The sequence below is a fragment of the Jatropha curcas genome, chromosome 9, assembly GCF_041381405.1.
Source record: "Jatropha curcas cultivar XTBG-Jc1 chromosome 9, XTBG_Jcur_1.0, whole genome shotgun sequence".
NCBI classification, from domain to species: Eukaryota; Viridiplantae; Streptophyta; class Magnoliopsida; order Malpighiales; family Euphorbiaceae; genus Jatropha; species Jatropha curcas.
In genome coordinates this window covers 23,135,060-23,155,008 of record NC_143159.1, presented here as the reverse complement: position 1 = coordinate 23,155,008, position 19,949 = coordinate 23,135,060, and the positions used below count along the sequence as shown (strand labels likewise).

The 19,949-nt window shown below is 33.4% G+C and overlaps 1 protein-coding gene across 1 annotated transcript; it reads left to right on the top strand.

Moving 5' to 3' along the window:
* Positions 1-11,269: 11,269 nt before the first annotated feature.
* Positions 11,270-13,322, top strand: LOC105643989 (UDP-glycosyltransferase 88F3). Its single transcript, XM_012229236.4, has one exon. It carries the CDS (start codon positions 11,765-11,767, stop codon positions 13,190-13,192), a length of 1,428 nt encoding a protein of 475 aa, XP_012084626.2. The 5' UTR covers positions 11,270-11,764; the 3' UTR covers positions 13,193-13,322.
* The last annotated feature ends 6,627 nt before the right edge of the window (positions 13,323-19,949 follow it).

The following is a 19,949-nucleotide window of genomic DNA, read 5'->3' as shown; positions in this document are numbered from 1 at the left end:
GAATTTTTATTTTTTTTCATTTATTCGAAACATGAAAAACTATTTAAAATTCATTTGTAAATGAATTTCATTCTGATTCATTTATAAATGAATTTCAATTTTTTAGTTCATTTATACCAAACGAAGCGTTAATACTTTCATTGGTAGACATATGTTTAAAAAAATATATAAAAATACCTTATTCAAGTTAAATTTAATATCTCGCCGATGCACTGAAGGCCTATCTTCTAGAACAGACAGGCCCAGACCCCATCCTTCACCTAGATTAACTAAATACTTTAATCGTAGAAATAATAACTTAAATAACTATATAAATTAAAAATCGACAATAATGTTTGTGTGTATTTAACAATATACATTGTATGTGTTCTTCTTTATTGTAGATACTTATTATTTAATTTATAATTTTTTATTATTTACCAAGAATGATACTCACCATTATTTTAATTTCTAGTAAAAAAATAATCAAACATAATAACTAATAAAATTATAAAAAATATATAATTACATATATATTTAATATAGTTCGATTTTCTTCCGTAGTAATATTCTTTTTTGCAAAATCTGAATAAAAATATTCATAAACCTAACAATCAAAAAAAGGTTAATAACAGTTTATAAAATCTAATTTTATTATATAATAAGTAAATACTACTCAACAATAAAAATAAAACTAACAATTATCATTTAGTTCCATAAGATATGGTAATGCCTAGCATAGCACGCCATCACGTGAAACTGTAGATTACTCTTTATTGATGTGCGAGGTTGTTCGAAAAGTTTGGATGTCTATTTTTAAATAGTGGAATGTGACTGGGAGTACTTCTTAATAATTTGGTTGAGTTACGATGGCAATGTGAGAGCTTTCTTTCTCAAAAGAGAACCTATGGCATTTGGAACATGTTGTTTTATAAAAAACTATGGTGCCTATAGTTAACATAGAATAAGCTGATTTTTACCAATATTAGGAGGAAGTGGATGTGGTAGTTGACAACATTAAATTCAAAAGTTTCAAAATTATAAAAGTAAGGTATCTGTCCTACTATTTTATTTAAGTGATTGGAGCATGTTTCCTTTACGTGTGTGTGTGGTAATGGATTAAAGAATACAAAAAAAGATGTGGATGATGTTGTACACTCTAATTGAGAGAATCCTTGTGGAGGAAAGTTGAAATTTAATATTGATGGTGCTGCAAAAGGGAAACCAGGCTCACTGGTATTGGAGGTGTTCTAAGAAATTTTTTGAGTTGAGTTGTCTGTGTTTTTTACCAATCCGTTGGAATTTTAGACTCTAATAAAGCTGAACTTTTTGCTATTTTCAATGCTGTGAAATAATTCTTTGCATCAGAATTTTAGAATACATTGTTGATCGTTGAGTCAGATTTTAGGGATTCAATTGGTTGGATTATTCAAAAAAGTAATTGTCATTAGAGATTTTGGGAAAATTTTAATAAGGAAAAATTACTATTTCATCCCTATATATTGATCAAATACACTATTTAGGATATGCTTTTTGCCAAATACACGATTACATCCTTCAGTTGTTGTCCTGTTAGACGTTTTAGTCCTTTCGTCCATTTTTTATGTGTTTAGTCGTGAGTCAAAAGCACTAAAATGCAATCAAAAGAGAGAGAACTTTTTTATGACTAAAATGCCATTAATCACTTACCTCACTCTTCTCCTCTCTTTACCCTTCTTTCCATTCTCTCTTCATCTTCCTCGGCATTTCTGTTGTGGGGTCCCTCCTACATGTGGGACCCACACAAGTTTGAAAAGAAAAAAAAGAAAGATTCAAACGTGTGGGACCCACACGTTTGAATGAAGAAAAAAAAAATAAAAGGAGAAAAACACGTGTTGTTTAAAGAAAAAAATTTTCAAAGACAGTTGTGCCTACAAAATGAAAATGGATGCGTTGATTGCGCAAACGCATCCATTGAGGCATCCACTTCTCCTATAAATAGGAGAAGTTTTCTTCAACTTAAACGTACAAAAACAAAAACATAAAAACAAAAAAAAATTTTAGGAAAAGGGTTCCTAAAATTGGGAAAGAGAGAAAATACTGAGTATTGTAATTTTTGGGGTGTTTTTATTACACTTAGAGTGCCACTATTTTTGTAATCTCTTTTGTACCTACTATTTTTAGTAGAGAATTATTCGGAGTTTTTGTCCCGTGGATATAGCCCATAACAGTTGAAGGGTGAACCACGTAAATCTCGGTGTTCTTATTTTTCATCTAGCATTTACGGTAATTATTTTAATTTTTACCGTGGTTATTATTTCTGGTGGATTCGATCGTTAATATCCAATACGAAATTATTGGAGGTATATGTGGTAATAGTAATTTTATTCTTACTTTTGCCACCGATATTTTTCCGCGGGCCCCACTCGGGATAAGTTATAATCCCAACAACTGGTATCAGAGCCTTTGGTTGGTAAATTCTGTCAAAGTTACTATTCACGTGAATAGTGAATTTTGTGAATAGTGAAATTTTGTCAGATTCAGAATTTAACATGGCTAACGACGGGGCAATGATCAAATTGATGGATTCGAACTATTCAATGTGGAAATCCAGAATGGAAGACTACCTCAATTGCAAAGATCTGTATGATCCAATTGAAGGTGACAATGCAAAGCCGGAAGAAATGAAAGAAAGGCAGTGAGAGAAATTAAAAAAGCAGACATTGGGTACAATATGCCAATGGATAGATGCTAGCCTGTACAACCATGTGAGAAATGAAAAAGATCCCCAAGTTCTCTAGAAGAAATTAGAGAATATGTACGAGGCTATGAATGCTCAAGGAAAAGTGTTCATGATGCGTAAAGTCATGAACTTGAAGCTGTCAGAGGGACGATTAATTACACAACACCTGAACGATTTTAAAGGACTCGTAACTGAGTTAGCAGTTAGTGGTATGTCCTTAGAAGATGAGATGCAAGCATGCCTATTGTTGGGATCTCTACCGGATAGCTGGGATACTCTTGTGGTATCATTGAGTAACTCAGCTCCAAATGGTATGGTAATGATGTCTATGGTAAAGAATAGATTACTTAATGAAGAACTAAGAAGAAGAGATGTTGTCAGTACCAGTTCACAAGCCCTTATCACAGAGAATAGGGGCCGAAGCAAGAGTAGAGGTCTAAGGCATGTAAAGTCAGGTGGTAGATCCAAGTCCAGAGAGATGAGAAAATGTTACTATTGCGGTAAGGAGGGTCATCTCAAAAGAAATTGTCGTTAACTCAAACAGGATAATGCAGACCGAAGACAGGAGAATGACAGAAACACATCTGCTATAGTCTCAGGAGAAGATGGTGAGGTGACTTTAGTCACTCATGATGCAGATTGCTGTCATGTTAGAGATGCAGATACCGGGTGGATAGTAGACTCTGGTGCTTCATACCACTGTGTTCCAAAAAGGGAATACTTTTCCACTTATAAAGCAGGAGATTTTGGAACCATTAAAATGGGAAATAATAGTGTCTCGCAAGTGGTGGGAATCGGTGATATCTGCATAAAGACAAGTGTCGGGTGCACATTAACACTTAAAAATGTGCGACATATTCCCGATCTTCGGTTGAACCTGTTGTCTGTGAGTGTACTGGACAAGAAAGGCTATCACCATCATACAGGTGGCAGTAATTGGAAACTCACCAAAGGATCTTTGGTGGTGGCGAGAGGAAAATTATGTTGCTCGCTGTATAAGAAGCACGCAACAATATGTGCGAGTCAACTGAATACAGTTGAAGATGATGCTTCACCAAATTTGTGGCATAGGCGGCTGGCGCATGTTAGTGAGAAAGGGTTGAATATGTTGGCTAAGAAGTCCCTCATCCCATTAGTCAAAGGTAAAATAAACCCTTGTGATTATTGTTTATTTGGGAAGCAACATCGGGTCTCATTTTTGAAAAGCTATGAAGGAGAGACAACAAGTTGGAGTTGGTACACTCTGACATATGTGGTCCCATGGAGGTAGAATCACTTGGAGGAAGTAGGTATTTTCTTACCTTCATTGATGATTTCTCACGGAAGACATGGATATATTTATTGCGCACAAAAGACCAAGTATTCAAGCACTTTCAGCAATTCCATGCTATGGTGGAAAGGGAGACTTGAGTGGCATTGAAGTGTCTGCGCACGGATAATGGTGGTGAGTATATCTCTAAGAAGTTTAGAGATTATTGCAGTCAGCACGGTATCAGGCATGAAAAGACAGTTCCTGGTACGCCTCAACACAATGGTGTTGCTGAACGGATGAATCGCACTATTATTGAGATAGTCAGATCCATGCTCAAAATGGCCAACTTACCTAAGCCATTTTGGGGAGAAGTTGTCAATACTACTGTCTACCTAATCAACCGACTACCTTCAGCACCATTGGATTTTGATATCCCGGAGAAGGTCTGGACAGGTAGAAATATTTCATACTCTCACCTGAGGGTATTTCGCTGCAAGGCATTTATGCATGTTCCAAAGGAGCAGATATTAAAGCTTGATAACAAGTCAGTTCCTTGCACTTTTGTTGGTTATGGAGACAAAGAGTTTGGCTACAGGTTGTGAGACCCAGTGAAAAAGAAAGTTGTCCGGAGCCGAGACGTAGTATTCCACGAGAATGAGATCGTGGCAGATACAACTTGTGAAGAATCCACAAGTGATGGTGTTATTGACATTACACCAGGAAGCATTCCTACAGATGATGCCACAGGAGGAGGAATGCCAGAATCAGAACAAGAAGAAGAAGAAGAGCCAGTCGTAGGGGATCAAGAGACAATTGTAGAAGATAACAGTGATGCAGAGGGTGTTGAGCAGGGGGAGCCAGAGAACCCATTACACCAGAAGGAGTTGAACCTCAGTTAAGAAGGTCAACTAGAGAGCGCCAACCATCTACAAGGTACCTTAGTTCTGATTACATTTTAATTTCTAATGAGGGGGAGCCAGAGAGCTTCCAAGATGTGCAATCTTGCAAAGATAAAGATTGCTGGAGAAAGGCCATGCAAGAAGAGATGAATTCTTTGAAAAACAATGACACGTATGAGCTGGTGAAACTTCCAAAAGGGAAGAGAACACTCAAGAACAAATGGGTGTACAAACTGAAGAAAGATGATGGCAACCTAGTGAGATACAAAGCTCGATTGGTCGTCAAAGGCTTTACTCAAAAGAAAGGTATTGCTTTGATGAGATTTTTTCACCAGTTGTGAAAATGAGTTCTATTCGAGTTGTGCTAGGTCTAGTAGCCAGTTTGAATCTTGAGTTGGAGCAGCTTGATGTAAAGACCGCATTCTTGCATGGGGATCTAGAGGAAGAAATCTATATGGAACAACCAGAAGGTTTCAAGGTCAAGGGAAAAGAGGACATGGTTTGTCGCTTGAAGAAGAGCTTGTACGGGTTGAAACAAGCACCGCGACAGTGGTATAAAAAGTTTGATTCTTTCATGGTGAATTAAGGCTACAAAAGGACAGATGCAGATCCTTGTGTCTATGTTCAGAAATTCCCTGATGGTAAATTTATCATCCTTCTCTTATATGTTGATGATATGCTAGTCATTGGACCAGATGCACACATGATTAGCAAGTTAAAGACTGATTTGTCAAAAGCATTTGACATGAAGGATTTGGGATCGGCAAGGCGAATTCTCAGAATGGAGATTATTCCAGACAGAAAGTCCTGCAGGTTATGGTTATCGTAGGAAAAATATATTGAACGAGTTCTAAAGAGGTTCAATATGAAGAATGCTAAACCAGTTAGCACTCCGCTTGCCGCTCACTTCAAGTTGAGTAAGAAATCCTATCCATCAACAGAGAAAGAAAAAGGAGATATGTCAAATGTTCCATATTCTTCAGCGATCGGAAGTTTGATATACGCAATGGTGTGTACAAGACCAGATATCGCTCATGCAGTTGGCATTGTGAGCCGATTTCTGTCAAATCCCCAGAAGACACATTGGGAAGCAGTAAAGTGGATCTTCAGATACTTGAGAGGAACTTCAAAGTTATGTTTAACTTTTGGAGGTGAAAAGTCTGCACTTGTTGGTTATACAGATGCAGATATGGCCGGTGATCTTGATGAAAGAAAATCTACATCAGGATACCTATTTACATTCTCAGGGGGAGCTATTTCATGGCAGTCAAGATTGCAGAAATGTGTTTCATTATCAACGACTGAAGCAGAGTACGTTGCAGCAACGGAAGCAGGAAAGGAAATGCTTTGGTTAAAGAGATTCTTTCAAGAATTGGGTGTGCAGCAGGAAGAATATATAGTTTATTGTGATAGTCAAAGTGCATTAGACTTGAGCAAAAATACTATGTAACATGCACGGACGAAGCACATTGATGTAAGATATCATTGGCTCAGACTTGCCATTGAAGAGAAGCAGTTTCAGTTGTGAAAGATCCACACAGACAGAAATGCTGCAGATATATTGACAAAGGTCGTTTCGAAGGAGAAGTTCGAGCTATGTGTCAAAGCAGCAAGGATGGAGAGTCCCACCATGTAGTTGGGAGGGGGAGAATTATTGTGGGGTCCCTCCTACATGTGGGACCCATACAAGTTTGAAAAGAAAAAAAAAAGGAAGATTCAAATGTTTGAATGAAGAAAAAAAAAATAAAAGGAGAAAAACACGTGTTGTTTAAAGAAAAAAATTTTCAAAGACAGTTGTGCCTACAAAATGAAAATGGATGCGTTGATTGCGCAAACGCATCCATTGAGGCATCCACTTCTCCTATAAATAGGAGAAGTTTTCTTCAACTTAAACGTACAAAAACAAAAACATAAAAACAAAGAAAAATTTTAGGAAAAAGGTTCCTAAAATTGGAAAAGAGAGAAAATACTGAGGATTGTAATTTTTGGGGTGTTTTTATTACACTTAGAGTGCCACTATTTTTGTAATCTCTTTTGTACCTACTATTTTTAGTAGAAGAATTATTCGGAGTTTTTGTCCCGCGGACGTAGCCCATAACAGTTGAAGGTGAACCACATAAATCTTGGTGTTCTTATTTTTCATCTGGCATTTACGGTAATTATTTTAATTTTTACCGTGGTTATTATTTCTGGTGAATTCGATCGTCAATATCCAATAAGAAATTATTGGAGGTATATATGGTAATAGTAATTTTATTCTTACTTTTACCACCGGTATTTTTCCGCGGGCCCCACTCGGGATAAGTTATAATCCCAACAATTTCATTCTTCTTGGGTCTACAAACTTGCTACTTTTTTCCCATTAAGCGAGCTCGATTCTTTTCTACTCTCATAGTGCAAAAACATGCACTTATAAACCAATAGAAAGTGAAAGTCCCACCTCCGTTATTGTTCTGGGACCATTATCATCAATACCCTTTTCTTTTCTTTTCTTTTTTTTCTTTTTTTTTTTTTTTTTTTTTGGTAATCAGCTCATGCTTGCATTTAAGTACAACACAAATCTGTACTCATCAATGAATAATAAGAATTTGATAAGTTATACAAGGTCTCAATCATCCTAGCCACATCAACCTGAATTTTCCAATCCCTTCTTATTTGTGTTTAGATTTGGTTCTATGGATTTTAATTTTGATTCTGATTTTACAGAATTTAATGGACAAAGTGAGTGTTTGTTTGTGCTTCTAGAAGCTAATAAGATCCAATGAGGGTTTTGGCTATGATTTCAGTGGTAGTGGAAGCCGATCTTGGAGAAGGTTAATAGGAGCCAATCTGGTGGTGATGGTGGACATGGGGCAATAGATTTCATTTTTTTTTTATATTGCATTTTTTCTCAATGGTATTTTTTTCTTTTCTTAGCAATTGAACGGTAAAATCTATAAAAAATGACGGAAGGACTAAAGTATTTGATGAGACCATAATTTAACAACATACTTATGTATTTTACAAGAAGTAGGTCCTGACTAGTATATTTAACTAATATATAGAAATGTAATAGTAATTTTCTCTTTTAATAATTTTGATAATATAATAGCACAACAAAATTAAATAGAGTTTAGGTATGTAAGTCAATCGTTTAATCATTTTACATATGTACTATCGAAAATGGGTGTTGATGCTACTTCTCCCTTTGTTGTTTGGGTACATTGATGCTTTCTTCTTTCAGGTTGGCTGCTGACTATCTTTATTGTTAGCCTTTTCTTCTGTTTTTCTCATATCAAGAAATGGCCACGAGAAAGAGAAAGGATTTTAGCTAAAAATCCTTCCCCCGACTCCTTTCATCACACGATCCCTCTTTCTCCACTATTGGACGACTTCCTGGCCACCATTTGATGGAAACGAGGTGGTCAATGGATCAACGTAACGCGCTAAAGTAATTTTTGGCCCCTTTCACAGATCGAAGCTCATGCAATGAGAATCTAGCTCAAAAACCTTGCAGCCTTGTTATCTTTTTCGGCAAAGATCTCTATTATCTAGTCACCTCACTTATCAGAATATGTACCATTTGATTCCTTTCTCTCTATTTTCATTTAACTGTAATAATTTGAGATATCATGCTTGAGGTTGAGAAATCCAAGATTCTGGATGCTAGCTGAATTATTCCCCTTATATTCCATGAAAATGACTGATAGATGGTTAGTAATAGGAGCATAATCATGACCTGCTCACCCCAATGTTCCATTTGACTGTAATAATGCCTAGTTTTTTAACCTTGATTGGAAAACCCCAAATTAGTGGTGGTTTCTAAACCTGTCAAACCTTTTTTCGGTTAAATGACTTATCAATTATATAAATTGATACCTGTGGGTCCCATTATATGGCACAACCCAAGATGGGGTGAATTGGGCTTTCTAAAAATTCAACTTTTAAAATCACAATTCAGAATTCTAAAATATTGGAAATAAGAAGTCTTTATGAGAGCTAGTTATTACAATTAAAACTTCCTTATAAAGCTTATAAAAAGATTAGAACACTGAATATAACTCATATTCATGTTTCTTTAAAATATATTAGGATAAGTTAGAATTGGAGAAATCATAAACAAAAATATAAAATTCTATTAATCCCTCGAAGATGGAGCTTTTACATATTAAGATTAGAATAAAATAAACAATTTTGCATGTCTGAAAACATAAACAGATGTGTAAGTAGAGCAAGTGCAATTAAGAAAGACCTTAGAAAGTAAAAGAAGATTAACACCAGAATTTATAGTGGTTTGACACTAACCTGCCTACTTCCACTCTCCAAGACTCATATTGAGATTTTCCACTATGTTATCTCTTTTAAAGGGTAAGAGACAAACCAATATTACAAAGCAATACCCTTCTATTTACAGAAAATAGAAAACTCAAATTCAAAACATTAGAATCTCACTAATGGAGAAGGTTGCTTGATAACCCTTACAGTGCAACTTTATCACAAAAGGTAAACACAAATATTTTTCATTAAAGATGTCTAATCTACAACAGATTGCAGCAAATCTATATGTACAAAGAGAAATGCAATTATAAGCACAGGAAGAACAAAAGACAAATTTCAAAACAGAAAGTAAGATCAGAATTTTTCTTCAAAAGAGTTGTTGTAAAATTTCTTCTCTTAAAAATTTCTGGAAGAATAGGGAAGAAAACAAACAAGGGGGCTAAAGAGAAGAGCTTTGAATATTTTTGAAAATTTAAAAATATGATCTCTTATTCTTACAAATCGTTTTAGAGAGAGGGAGGCTCTTTATACTTAAAGAAAAATATTCCCATTAGAAGCGACGTTAGGAATATCTTTTGAAGGAGGATATACTCGACATGGAAGGTTAAAAGGGAATATTTGGGATGGTGTTAGAAAAGTTACCAGTCATTTTTCGTATAAAAGCATGCAAGACTGAGTAGGTAGATAGGCGGTTTTAGAAACTCAGTCTACTTTTTCATCAAAAACCTGTCAAAACAGAATTGCTTTTGCAGAAAATATTTTTTTAATTTGAAATAGCCTCCAAAACATTTGCCCTAAAACCTTTTTGATTTTAGATTTTCATGAAATAAACTAATCAAAGGTTTTTTCCCTCTAAAATTTTTAATAAAAAAATTTCAAAATAATTTTAAAAAAGAGATAAAAAATAATTTGTGCTTATAATAACATAATCTCTATATTTACTCCGAATATTATATAAGAAACTTGTATTTTGATTTTTGGACATATGTATTAATTGTGTGATTGAGCACGTTAATATTATAATAATGTATTAAAACACTTACACTCAAAATTGATGTGATAGTAACATATAATGGTTTTAGACAAGCAACTGCAATTACCAGTGCACCCGTGACACCTACCATTCAATCACTGAAAAATGGGGTTTGGTCTAAATAATGTAACTTCTAGAACCTATTCCCAAAATAATGTGATTTCATTTTATTTTCAAAAATAATTTTGAAGGAAATAAAATAGAGTGAATCTATTCATAAAAAAGTCAACAATTTCAGGGACAAAAAAATTTCATTACTTTTGGATGTCTTTATATAATATATTTAATGTTGTGAGTATGATTAGATTTAACCTAATAAATTAAACACATAAATAAAAAAATTAAACATTTATTTAAAAGAAATTAGAGAAGATATTACAATGACTTGAATTGTCCTCTTTATAAACATATTTAGTTCTGGCTGATGAAACTGAATATCTCTATGAAATTATATTTTCATCAATGATTGAGAGAAAAGAAAATGAAAATCAAAACAATATTTAATAAAATTTAGTTTGTGTGGAGCCCTGCCACCCGCTTTGCAATGTTCAGGCTTCAGCCTTTGACTATTTTTACCATGCCTCGAGCGAATAAAAACAACCGTGCCTGAATTTTCTTTACCAAGAACTGCTATTTGCCTGTCTATTTTCTTTGTTCAATTTGCAGATCTTGAAAGACACTAAAAAATGGAAGCTAACACAATTATATTGAATTTCCTAACGTAAATTAGTTAGATTACAGGATTGACCAGTGGTGGATTTAATTCTTTTTTTTTTTTTTTTTTTGAAAATAAATAACAAAATATTATCAAAAATATTTAAAGCATGATTATAAATATGTTGTTTATTGTCACATTTGGGGTAAAGTTAATCAATCAATGCAAACTCAATTTTACAAGTTTCTATTTTTTATCCCTCTACTCCTCTTTTTCTTATCCTTAATTATATATATATATACACACACACATGTTAGCAGCCGTTGTTGAAAACAAAAGAAAAAAAAATATATAAAAAAATTAGTTTTTGCTTAATCCCACATCGGGAGATAAGCAAAGTGAAGGTAGTGATTTGGCTATAAAATGGAAGCAATGTTTAGGTTTCCATACACACCAAAATACACCAAAAACACTTGAGTGCGTTTTATATTAGGGATTTAGAGCAAGTCTCTTGGAGTCCCTTGGAGTATAAAATATTTGGGGTGTTTTGAGGGTGTCGAGTAGAAAAATATTTTGTAATTGTGGTTGTAACAATTTGCCGCATAGTGAATATTTTTCTTGATTGTCGTTTGGCAACGGCCGTGGTTTTTCTCCACTTGGGGAGTTTTTCACGTTAAATTATCGTGTTCTTTTTAATTTCTCAGTCATTATTTTATTCTCATTTGTTCCTGCTTGAAGCCGATCCGAAGGGCGGAAAAAATAGCGATTTTCCCAACAACACACACACACACACACACACACACACAGTTTTGCTTTCTTCACTGAAAATGGGGTCTGCTGCTGCTCACCTAACATCACCTAACATGTGCATGCATAGGATACTTCATCTGTGATTCTATAAATCTAGCAGCATCCCTTTCCCCTTCAAATCAAGCAACTCCATACTGAAATATCAGCAATATCTAAGATGGAAGACACAATAGTGCTATACCCGTCTCCAGGCTTAAGCCATATTGTCTCCATGGTAGAGCTAGCAAAGCTTATCCTCCACCATGCCAATCACTATTTCTCCATAACTATCCTCCTTATCACTAGTAACCTCTGGAACAGCCCAACAATAGCTTCTTACATCGACAACATCTCTCAATCTCACCCTTCCATTTCCTTCCGGCGCTTCCCTCCTGTCTCCGTCGACCCAACTCCCCCTCGAAGCTACGCCGTTATGGTCTTTGAGACTATACTCCTAAACAAACCCTACGTTCTTAACTTTCTTCAAGAAATCAAAAAAGAAAGAAATGTTTGTTCTTTTATTATTGACATATTTTGCACTTCTGCTCTTTCTTTAGGTAAACAACTCAAAGTCCCTACTTACTACTATTTCACTTCTGGTGCTGCTTGTCTTGGCGCTTTCTTGTATTTTCCAAGAGTCCATAATCTATATAAAGAAAAGAAAAGCTTCAAAGACCTAAAGGAAACTGTTCTTGATTTTCCTCATATGCCACCTTTAAAAGCTATTCATATTCCTGAACCTATGCTTGATAGAGATGACCCTGCATATAATGATATGTTATATTATTGTTCTCATCTTTCAAAATCTGATGGCATTATGATTAATACTTTTCCTGATTTGGAGCCAAATGCCATCAAGAAAATTGAAGATGGGCTTTGTGTTGAAGGCGCGAAAACCCCACCTCTTTATTGTGTTGGACCTGTGATTTCCAGAAATACTGGAAAGAAAGAACCAAAAGATTCTTGTTTATCTTGGCTTGATATGCAACCAAGAAAGAGTGTAGTGTTTCTGTGTTTTGGAAGCCGTGGGAGTTTTTCTGTCGAGCAAGTTAAAGAGATTGCAAACGGGTTGGAGAAAAGTGGTGAAAGATTTTTATGGGTAGTGAAAAATCCGCCATTAGAGGACAGAAAGCAGACTGAGGATATTGTAGACTTTGATTTGGAAGCTATATTGCCTAAAGGATTCTTGAATAGAGTTAAAGATAGAGGTTTGGTGGTAAAATTTTGGGCACAGCAAATGGAAGTACTGAGTCACGACTCAGTTGGTGGATTTGTTACTCATTGTGGATGGAACTCGGTGATTGAAGCGGTGGTTACTGGTGTGCCAATGCTGGCTTGGCCACTTTATGCAGAGCAACATCTGAATAGGAATGCACTAGTGGAGGATATGAAAATGGCTATTGGAGTGGAGCAAAGAGATGAAGATGGGTTTGTTACTGGGGATGAGCTAGCCAAACGAGTTAGTGAGTTGATGAACTCGGACAATGGAAGAGAATTAAGAGAAAGGAGTACAGAAATGAAAGAGAAGAGTGTGAGTGTTTGGGCAGAGTCTGGTTCTTCCACTAGAGCTCTTACTAGGTTAGTTGACTTTTGGAGGCCAGGTTGAGGATTTCTGGGAATATTGTTGAATTAGTAATTTAATTATGGGTGAAACTATAATGTTGATTAGTAAGTAAATTATGCTTTTAATTATAATATCCGTTGATTATAATAAAATAATTTATGTTTGATTTTTATTCCAATATAATTATTAAACCTAAAAATTATAGGATTAATTATCTCTATATTGTTTCAAGACTCCTTATAAACAGTTTATAAAACAGCAAGATCGGCTATTCGGATCGAACAAGAAAATAATTATTTTACTGGTCAAATTGTTGACAATCTAGAGGAAATTTAGATTAATGGTGAAGAAAGGGAAGAGAGAGATTAGAAAAAAAGAAAAAAGAAAAAGCATTAGTATTTTATACGATTTATTTATCGATTTCATTCATCATAGTATACAAATAATATAATATTAGTCTATTTATAAACAAATAGTTGTGAAATAAAATCTAATAAATAAAAGCCTAATACTTACCGATGAGGTTTGGATGGCATGACAAGGGTTTGTTTATCCTTTAACTAAACGAGTTCGAGCTCTAGATATGAAATACTTTTAAATTTGGTGGAGAGGAGTTTACCCTATTTATGGGACTTATATGGGCAAATTCGGATTAGTCGGATTAGTAAGTCTCAGATACTAAATATGTAGACACCTAAAACATATATGCATAAAATTATATGATTAAATAAGTTAACAATGATAAAAAAAACAAATAGTCTTCTAACCCTAGTTTTAGTATAGGGTTGTCACTCTTTATCAGTAGTAACTCCTACCTTTTACTCTTTCTTTTGTTTTAATCTTTTATTCACTTTAATAAACTCATATCTATTGATCTGTCTTTTTTTTTTTTTTTTTTTGCTCGCCATATTTCAAGTTTTTTTTTTTTTTTGGCCTTTTCTTTGTAAGGGTGGTCTCTTCTCTTTCAATCACCCATATACATATTCTGTTTGATATTTAGATTGACACAAAAATAGTATGCTAAACTATTTACTCATCTAATGTCTCTAATATTAAATGAATTATAGATTTCTAATCGCACTGGAATTTAATTAATACGTATAAGTAATTGCATCATGATTAAGAATATAATAGTGAATTCATAATATTTTTTGGATTTTTTATAATCCGCACAATGTGTGGGTATATGACTGGTTAGTAAATAATTTTAAAAATATTTTAGGCAAAGACAAAATGTAATCTGTAAGAGTAAAATATTTATAAATTACATTAATTTGGAGTGATGTGCTATGAAAAGTAATAAATTACAGTAATAATATTAATTAAGAGGTGTTTGATTCAGCTAATTTATGTAGTTGATAGCTAATTCCTATTCAACAGTTAGGTTGAACGTGTTTGGTAAGCTGTCGGTTGCTAATAGAAGTTTTAATTTTCATAACTATATTTAGAAGTTTTTTCGCAATAAAATTATTCTTTCAATTTAATATTTTTTTTATCATTTTGTTTATAATTATTAAAAAAAGTTTTCTATTAAATATTATTTTGGAAAAATTACTAATTCGTCTTTATATACACCTGTTTTTTAGAAATGTTTTTTGAAGTTATTATATTTTTAGGTCATTATAACATTTAGTCATTCTGTCCGATTTCAGCCAAATTTCTATTTCTCAAGTGAAAAAAAAGGGGTCAAAAGAGAGAGTGAAATATTATCAAAAAAATACCCTTGTGTTCTTCTATCTAATAAATAAGAAATACCCTTATGTCCAATGGAGACGAGATGAAAACATGTGGATGAACGTTTTCTCACGAAGCTCTAACAGCAACAAATCCATCTTTCTTTATATCAGCTGGTGGTTTTGGACATATGAGTTTTGGGTGGATGGGTTAATAAGAACCTTTTATCTTTCTATCTTTCTCTCTACCATAAGCCCATACCTTTCCTCCTCTCTCTTTATGAGGAAAATCCTCAATTTATTCCACGAGTTGATCGTTCCAGTTTCTTGGTTTTGTTTTTTACAAAATATTTTCTTTTCCTTTTTTTTTTTTTTTTTTGGTTTTAGTTGAATATTTCATATCTTTGTTTTTTTTTTTAATTGTTGAGATTTCTTATCGCTACAGATTTTCTATTTTTTTTAACTTTTTATTTCTTAAAGAAATAATCTTTATTTTTAATGGAAAACTGTGTTGTCTAAGTTTAATGAAAATTTTTTATTATTTATATTTTGGAGAAGAAGAGAGGAAGAAGAAAGTATGAGAGAGAAAATGAAAATTATAGAAATGGAGTTTTGTCTCTTGGCATTGAGGTTATTTCGGTTTTTTCTTATTCACTTAACAGCCAAAGATGCAAAAATTGAAAATAAGGACTAAATGTTATTCCAGACTGAAAATATAGGAACTTTAAAAAACATTTCTAGAAAAACAAGGATATAATATTTATATTTCAATATATATAGGGATGTGATAGTAATTTTTCCTATTGTTTTTAAAATTTTAAAATTAATATTTTTATTTATATAAATACATGAAAATAAAAATATATGTATCTTAAAAGTTAATACATTCAAAATATTATATCCTTAATGATTATTTCACATCTTAATACCTACTCAACCAAAATTTCACGAAACACTAAAATTTATTAGCTAATCGTTAACAACAACCAGCTATCAGCTATATCACTATCAGTTATCAGCTAGTATGAACAACTTAACCAAACGTACGGATCTTAAACTTTATAACTAAATTCAAAGGGAAAAATTAAAATTGTGATCAATTATACAATCGAATAATTATATAGTAAGTTTGGGGCTGCTACTGTTGATTAGGGATAGTTCATACTTTCTAATATTTCTTTCACTTTGCTTTTTACTATTTCTTCTTTCGCTTCTAATCTTTTATTCACTTGTAATAAATTTTTCCTATAACATGTATGTTTTTTCTTTGTTTTTGTTATTATTGGTTTATCTCCATACTTGAAGGTTTCTTTTTTGTTTCCTTCTTTGTGAGGATTTATTACTAAATAAAGATATGATATTTAATTTTATTTTGTTGTAGACTTTAGATCTTGACTTGCAAATATTGATCTTCAATCAATGGAGTGTGGTAATGCGACTTGTTTCTCCGTTGATGCTATTGAGGCATAGTGGCAAGAACTCATCTGTGTAAATTATATGTTGCAAGTTCAGTGTAAGCACTGCATATTTTTTGTGTAACTTGACTTTCCAGCCACCATATGTGGCGGTTTCAGTGGCGGCGCCGACAATGCTCCATCCAAGTGTTAGGAGACAGAATCCTCAGCTCCTCTGTAGATTGCGATGGTATATGCCAATCATCATTCGGTAAGCAATAGAACCCTTATTCGAAGTTAATTGCAATTTTATGGTTTATTTCTCTTTAAGATTTGAACTTGATCTTTGAGTATTGAAATTTTAATAATATAGATAGTAAGTCGATCTTAAATTTAATTTGGCAATATAAATTCAGGTTTAAATTAGTAGATAATGTGAGTAAGTTTTCATTGAGCTAATTGTTATTCGAGGTTTAAGTCTTTGACAAAATATAGCAAATTATAAATTATTAACTTATCAAACTTAATTGAGCTTAGTTGATTTGTTACTATGGCTGGAAAAGATTATTGAGCCTTATTAATTACGAAATACAAAGCTATGACTAGATATAAACCCTATATAATGATTTAGCAAAAGGCCTATGGATAATTTAGTTATTTTATAATTTTGATATTTGGGAATTACAAATGATTTATACATTAAAAGTTGTGATGATTGATTGGAGGAAGGGATTGATGTATAATTCGATCGCCAGCTGGATGGGTTGTGTTGCTTGTTGATGATTGTACGTGTTCGTTATCATTAAGATGCAAGGATTTGAAACAAACGAGGATTTATCCGATTTTTTGGGAGATGCTGCTGGATTTTTGGTAGAAGATTTATCAAGGATTAAACTAACTACACTAATAATAAAAGCTAATTGCCAATACCATCAATATTGCTATTATCACTAGAGAATGTAGTCAGTAAGTAAAGTAATGGAATTAGGGAGTTATAAACAGATAATTAATAAGCTAGTATAAAAGATTCGTTACACAGTTCTTGAAAAATAAAATAGAAAACTAATAAAAAATAGAATAGTAAAATAGAAACCTAATATTACAATAAGTAAATATTACCAAAATATTAATAATTAAGCATTATATTAAAATTGCAAAAAATAATAAAAATAATAAAAATATATTAATAATTAATAATAATTAATAATAAGGAAGATTTGAATAGACCACTTAGAATTAGAAATTGAAATAAGGGACTTATGCTAATAGCAAATGTGCTCCATTAATAATAAAATTTGTTTCTAATTCTTTCCCAGATATGATTGCGGGTCTTGAGGAATTGAATGTTGGATAGAAAAATGTTTGGAAAATGGAGCACAGCTTCCAGCTAGACATAAAGCTGTGAGTAGTGTTAGATAATTCGCATCATCCACCTACATTTGCATCCATGCATACAAGGCTAAATGCTAGACATGCATTACTTAGTAAATTGTTATTTTATGTTGCCTTATTTTGTTGCTACTAGAGATGGTTTGATTAGTTGTGATGTGCGCTATGTATGCTTTGCTTGTGTGGAATTGGAATGAAGTGGGTCACCGTTGGGTTTGTGAGGACGATCTATATGATATTGTCGGCCATGTATGGAGAGATCGGTGCCCCCGTGTGCATCTGATGAATATGATATGGAAAACCATAGAGTGGCCTCCTGTTGGTATGGAAAAGAAAAGAGAATATAAAAAAAAAATGAGAGGGCTTGTCAAGTGAGGTTGAGACCGGTCAGCCGTGTATGGGTATCGGCTCCCTACTGCACACTTGATGAGAGGACGAGCCATGTGTGAGGACGACTCGTCAAGGGTTTAGTGACGCCAGTGACCAATTTCTACGTAATGTGATTATGTAAAAGTATTAATATTTGTGATTGTTGTTGTTATGTTATTTGTGTGATTGTTTACATGATCATATAACTAGTTGAATGAGTAGATTGATTTATTTACGCATTTGTGTGATTGTGTAGGGTGAGAGGGTTAACTAACCTAGTCACTGAGTTTAGGCACTCGGCCTTAATATTTTATCCAGGTTACAAGTTTTCTAGTATCTCATGATTCTTTACCACCCGACATCTAGAGAAAATGTTGAAAACAAAACATTGATTAATTTTGTTTAGTGTATTGAAATAAAATTTTAAATTCTTAGATTGTTTTGCAATTGCGATAGTTATATATAATAAATTTAGAAAATATTGATGTATTACTTATTGAAGTTTCTATTATGTAATATATTGATATGAGCCTAGAGAAATTTGAAAATTGATTTATTATTGAGTATTATGATACGCACCAAGCGAGTTCAAGACTTATGAGTGAATATTGATGATATTGGGCTGGAGCCCATTTTCATATAACAAGAAATTTGTTCAGTATATTTTTTGGTGTATTACGGATTTTGGTGGCTTTAAACCTACCCAGGTCCTACTGTCGGTCTGGCTTAAGGTATGAGCCGTGACAGAAAGGAGCTTGAAAATGAAAGAGAAGAGTTTGAGTGTTTGACAAACTGTGGATCTTTAGTTAGAGCTCTTACTGAGTTGGTTGATCTATGGAAGTAAAGTTGAGCTATGTTGGTTCTTCAGTTAGAGCTCGACTTTTCATATATTCATTACTTTATAAAAAGAGTGATTTTATGTTTATTTTTATTGCAAAGGATGATACTAATTGATAGAAAAATTACACAACAAAAGCCACGAAATTGCATACGCATAATATACAGGCAAACCACAGAGATACATAAAACATAAATTAAGGTTATAAAATCTTAAATTTCTCTTGCGAAAGAGATCAACACTGTGTGAACCCCTCCCCCAAAAATAGGCATATAATGAATATGACTAAGGGCAGAAATACACGTGAATGTGTGAGTCGCCACCTTGTTTAATTATTTTAGGGTAAACTAGGAAAAAACCCTAAGTTGACTCCAATTTTAATTAACCTAATTACTAGATTAATTATCCCAATGTTTAAGGCATGGTTTGCGAACCCGAGGTGGATCCCGAGACCATGTCATGTTGATGAACTAACCGATGAATGAATGCTTTGCAGGGTAAACGATGTAATTGGACCAATGAAATGTTTAAGTGATTTCGACTTGCCGCTCGGGGTTAAATCCCGAACGTGCCTACGTACTTCCGTTTGAATGAAAGATCAAAGTCGACGTAATTCAATAGGCCTTTTTAAAGGGCTTTGAATGGGTATGCTTAATGCATGGGTGTGTGTATGCTTCGTGCATTTTGTTTAGGCATTAGCCAAAGAATTGATTGATTTAATTAGGCGTTTGTTGCCAAAAGAGTTGATATAAGGCTTTTAGCCAAAAAGAGTGATTTAAGCAATTTGTTTGCCAAAAGTTGATGTGATTTAGGCGATTGTCGCCAAAATTGATTATTTGAAGGCTTTTAGCCAAAATGGGTTGATTTAGGCAATTTGTTTGCCAAAAAGTGTTGATTGGGCGATTGTCACCAAAATTAATTGATTGGGCAATTTATTGCCAAAAATTGATATTTGGGCTTTTTGTTGCCAAAATGGTTGATTAATTCAAGGCATTTTTTGCCAAAGCTTCGCTTTAAGCGATTTGTCGCTAAAGATGGTTAATCTTACTTATAGGCAATTTGTTTGCCAAAAGTGATCAATTGAATTGCAATATAGGCAATTTATTGCCAAAAGAAACGTGGTTGATTAAGGCTAT